At 36.6% G+C, this 4,569-nt stretch overlaps 1 protein-coding gene across 1 annotated transcript in view; it reads left to right on the top strand.

Annotated features, from left to right (window-relative positions):
* The window catches only part of LOC110021948, a 21,498-nt gene extending 17,454 nt beyond the window's left edge, over positions 1-4,044 (top strand). The window contains exons 2-6 of the mRNA XM_020720679.1: positions 1,510-1,697; positions 2,438-2,676; positions 2,745-2,944; positions 3,427-3,552; positions 3,728-4,044. Of these exons, the coding sequence (XP_020576338.1) occupies positions 1,510-1,697; positions 2,438-2,676; positions 2,745-2,944; positions 3,427-3,552; positions 3,728-3,826 (852 nt within the window). The 3' untranslated portion in view covers positions 3,827-4,044. The remainder of the gene's footprint in view (positions 1-1,509; positions 1,698-2,437; positions 2,677-2,744; positions 2,945-3,426; positions 3,553-3,727) is intronic.
* Positions 4,045-4,569: the final 525 nt, after the last annotated feature.

Below are 4,569 nucleotides of genomic sequence, written 5' to 3'. Positions count from 1 at the left end.
ATAATAATAATAATAATAAAATATTATTTAATTATAATAAACACTTAAATAGGTATTTTCCCCAAGACGCGCCGTCGCAATGAAACGAACGTCCCCCTTAAGCAAAATCGACGTTCCGGACGCATCGGCGTAGTCCGTTTCGTCATCCGGAGTCGTCCGGACAACCTCATCGCCGATCGAGCTAAAAACGGGTCGCGGTCCGAATCCTATGAAATTTTCGGCTCAAATTCGATTAAACAGGACAGCGAAGAGCGCAACGGCGTCAAATCAACGAGTAAAGTCAATCCTAAGGCCGACAGTCCTGCCGAAATCCTAAGGCCGACAGTCCTATAGGAATGCTCCTTGAGTTCCTTCGGAGTAGCCTTACCTGCTAAACAATAGCGGTCAAGACTACTACATGGAACATCAAGTCGAGCAAAGAAATGTCCAGAATTGCTAACGGGGAGGGCTCCTTCACTAGTTTTCTAGGAGTAGTCGAAAGAAAGGTCCTACGGCTAGATCCTAAGCTACTAAGGAGGGGAAAACTACACCTCAACCGAAAGCGAGGTCAACACTGAGCTTTCCTTTTTAAAAATATTCCATCTTTTAAAAAAAAAAATTATTACTTCCATAAATCTTTTGTCAGAAGCTTGCCATAAAAAGCACTTTCCTTTTTTTTGGTCTAATTCCAAGGCGAAGCTGACATTTACTGCTCATGTTTTCCTCCGATGAACTTCGCCTATTCCACGTGATTCCTCTAGACCATGCCGAATCGTATGTTGCGGGCATGTTCTACCGGTCGCCGTCAGAATTCTGTTGTGGCAATCCCTCCTAGAGCTGCTCCTCTGCTCATCTGATCTTCACGTCCAAGCTGCCGACCTGCTGTCGGTCTGACGCTGAAACTCTGAATCTGTCGCAAAGGCACATCGGCCCACCTACTGCAAAATTTCTAGCAACGTATGTCGGATTTGCTGTAGTCGAAGCTGAATCATGCTTTGATAAAAAAATAGAAGCTTTCATACCAATTGTTATACGAAAACAATACGAAGACGAAGAAATTCACACAACAACAAACACCAATCAAATTCAAAAGATTTGCGTGGTACAGCAGATTCACCTACGTCCACGGGGAGAGAGATTTCACTAACATCGAATGGGGAGAAAGAAAAAGACTTTGTGTTACAACTCACACTTCTCACCATCTTTCATCTCATGAACTCTAGTCTCATTTATAGAAGAGGATTAGAGCATACAAGTAAATAAAGCCGAAAGACCATATTACCACTAATTACAAATAGGCCATAATTACAGCAGGTATGTGGTGTTTACTTGTTTACTTTTTATAATCCTTATGCTGAACTTCTTTTATTATATATTCTGAAAGTACTGATTGTTTAATAACTTTTATATATTTTGGATGTGCCGATCGCCCATTTATTTTATATCTAAGGTCTAGTTTTTATATGTTTTAAATATAATTATGCAAATTACTTTTGCTGCTTTGTGTTCTAATAAACTTTCCACTCTTAGGAAAATTCCACGAAACCAAACCTATCAGGAAGCAGTGATTCCTCAGCGAACAACACTGACAGTTTTCTCCTGACATTTGGGACGGCGTGGGCTATCTCACTTACTCAAAAAGGTACTCTACGTGAAGAACTTTCTGCAGCATCCTTTCCAGAACTATTCAACAACAAGCTCAACAACCTTCTATATAGGTTTGCTTTCCCATGCTTTTCTAGATCCCCCTGCTTTTAATTAGAATTTATTTTTTCTTTGTTATGTGATATATAGATGAAATATTCATTTACATTTAAAGTGCTCATCATTTTTCGTTATGATTTTCTTTATCCCATCTATTTGGTGTTTGCTTGTAAGTCCCCTTCTCCATTAACTCTTGTCTAGGACTCCATGATTGGCAGCATGCTCATGAATGCTACAATATAGCATTTTGTAAGTTGTATGAGAAGAATTCCATATAATTTGTTTCATGGCTCACTGGTTAGCATACTTTAATCAGCAAGGAATCTTACATAATTGATCGAACTGGAGATAGAACACTTTAGCAATTACTACTTGACTGCATGGCTAATTGGTCTTTTTTTTTCAGGCAACAATAAGAGATTTTTTTTCTTAACATCATTTCATTATAAATTTTACTGCATCCATGCTCTGAAGCTTCTTTAAATATATCTTGTAATCATAAAGTTTTGCATATTTTTACAGAAAGAATCAATTAGTAAATATGAGTACTGCTTGCAAAAATTTTAGATGATACCAGTTTTCAAATTTATGGCCCTTTATAATACCGACTCCATATTTCCTCGTGTCTTAATTTTCTTCTGTAATTTGCACTTCTTTCTGGTACAAATTTTTTTACTTATGCTGATGGCTAGTTCCTGATTTCATAAATGGGTTTTATCTAACAAAAATTGCTCCAATCTTTTTTAACTTGCAGATCATCTACTCATGGGAAAGGCTTGAGTAGGTTTTGGTCCGTAGTTGAAGGCTATCATGGGCCACTGCTGTTCCTATTCTCCGGCAATTCAGCAGATTCCAATGATGATAAAGGAAGCAAGAAAAAATGGGTGGTCGGAGTATTAACCGAGGATGGATTTCAGAATAGTGATGTGTTCTACGGAAGTTCTGCACATCTGTATGCTATTTCTCCAATATTTCGGGTGCTTTCTCCTACTGGTATGTTTTACCTTTTATGGTCTGCAATTTCTTTCTGATTTTAATGATGATAAGCTGCCACCACTCAGGGAAGGAGAAGAATTTTCTCTACAGCCACTTGCATCCTACTGGGAGGGTCTATGAGGCTAATCCAAAACCTGCTGGTTTGGCCTTTGGAGGAACTAGAGGGAATGAGAGGATATTCATAGATGAGGATTTTTACAGGGTAGTAATTCGGCACCATGCAGTTGACAAAACCTATCAACCTGGCCCCCTTCTACCTAATCAGGTAAACTCTACCAACTGATCTATCAAAGACGAATCATTAGCAGTTTCTTCATTCCTTTTAATCATTGTCCATACGCGGAGTTGGGATTTTTTCTGCTGCTTATTTTTATTTTCCTTTTTTTTTGTGAAAATATATTTGGTTGGCTTAATATTTATAAAAAGCAAATCAACTTGTAAAGTGCTCATCATTGTTCGTTACGATTTTTAAAATACAAATCAACTTGTTTATATAAATACTCAAAACAGTTAAATATGTTTTGAATGTTCTTAAAAACAGCTGACTCAATCAAATATGTTTTAATTCAAATCAAAATGTAAAATAAATAAAATAAAAACAAAAAGTAAAAGTGGTCCCGAACGGCCCCCTTAAAAATTGCGTTGTTCATATTTGTGTAGGCAGCGGTCTAACTTAACTATATGATTGAAATATCCTTAGATTTGTATTTAACAAAAGCTAAGCTGTAGCTCTTTTGTGTTATTTAGGGGTACCTTCCTGTTGAAGCTTCATTAATGGAGGCTGAGGTGTGGGGTTTTGGTGGGAGCTCAGCAAAAGAGCAGCAGGATACATTTAAGAAAAGGGAAAATTTATTCACAGAACAAAGGCGTAAGGTATATCTATATATTTTTAATTAGTTAAATAAACTGTCTTGTTATGTTATCTTTACATGAGCTCATCTTCTTTGATTACATTTCTGTTAAGCAAGACTACGATTTTCTGTAATCATAATCACTGCTGAAGCTCATCTTTTATGAGTATCATTTGTGTTTATATTTAAAACTGCAGGTTGACTTGAAAACGTTTGGCTGTTGGGAAGATTCGCCTGAGAAAATGATGATGGACATGGTATCTGATCCAAACAGAGTTCGGCGAGAAGATCGTTAACCAGAACTCATGAACTCATTGCAATTTCATGCAAATTGATCACTTGTTCCATGGTATTCCCTTCCTTTAAATTAGTCGATGATGCCAATTCATGGATGGCTCTTTATAATATATATCTTAAGGTTAAGTGTTATTCTTGTAGATTCGTTTTGGCTATATGTTAATGTTTAATCTGTATAGAATTATACGTTCTAAATTATCCTTATGCTGTAATATTATATAGAGAAAATGAATAAGCCTAGTGCTTGCATGCATACTTTTTAAAGAACTCGGTTATACATTTAACCGAGTTCTTTAACACTGTCATCGCCGGTTCCAAGTCCGGATGTGAAAAGTGGAGGGTTGTGTTAAGTAGTCGACAGCCAACATAAAACGTGTCGAAAAATCATCATGATCATTGATGCTCAAACAAATCCTACACTTAAATATCGTTGTTTGAGCTGCTTATTTGTATATTTGTAGTTTAAGAAAACTCGTCATGTGGAGTTGACTTGAAATATGTAGGTTTTAAGTCATGTTTAAAAATAAATATTAATAATTTGAAGGGATGTATAACATCAAAAATAGAACTTGTATTGCTAGATTCTTCTAAATCGAGCCAAGTCAAGTCGTGAGTCGACTTCTTTCAACTTGATAAGTTAGTTTGGCATGATAGTTCAGTAGATTAATTTGACCAGTCAAGTCAACCGATCAATTAATCTGGTCAATTCGACATGTAAGTTTGGCCAATTCATTTGGCAAGC

Source organism: Phalaenopsis equestris, unplaced genomic scaffold (assembly GCF_001263595.1).
Source record: "Phalaenopsis equestris unplaced genomic scaffold, ASM126359v1 Scaffold000152, whole genome shotgun sequence".
In the NCBI taxonomy this organism is placed as follows: Eukaryota; Viridiplantae; Streptophyta; class Magnoliopsida; order Asparagales; family Orchidaceae; genus Phalaenopsis; species Phalaenopsis equestris.
The sequence above is the reverse complement of the archived record's forward strand: the minus strand, read 5'-3'. Positions and strand labels throughout refer to the sequence as shown.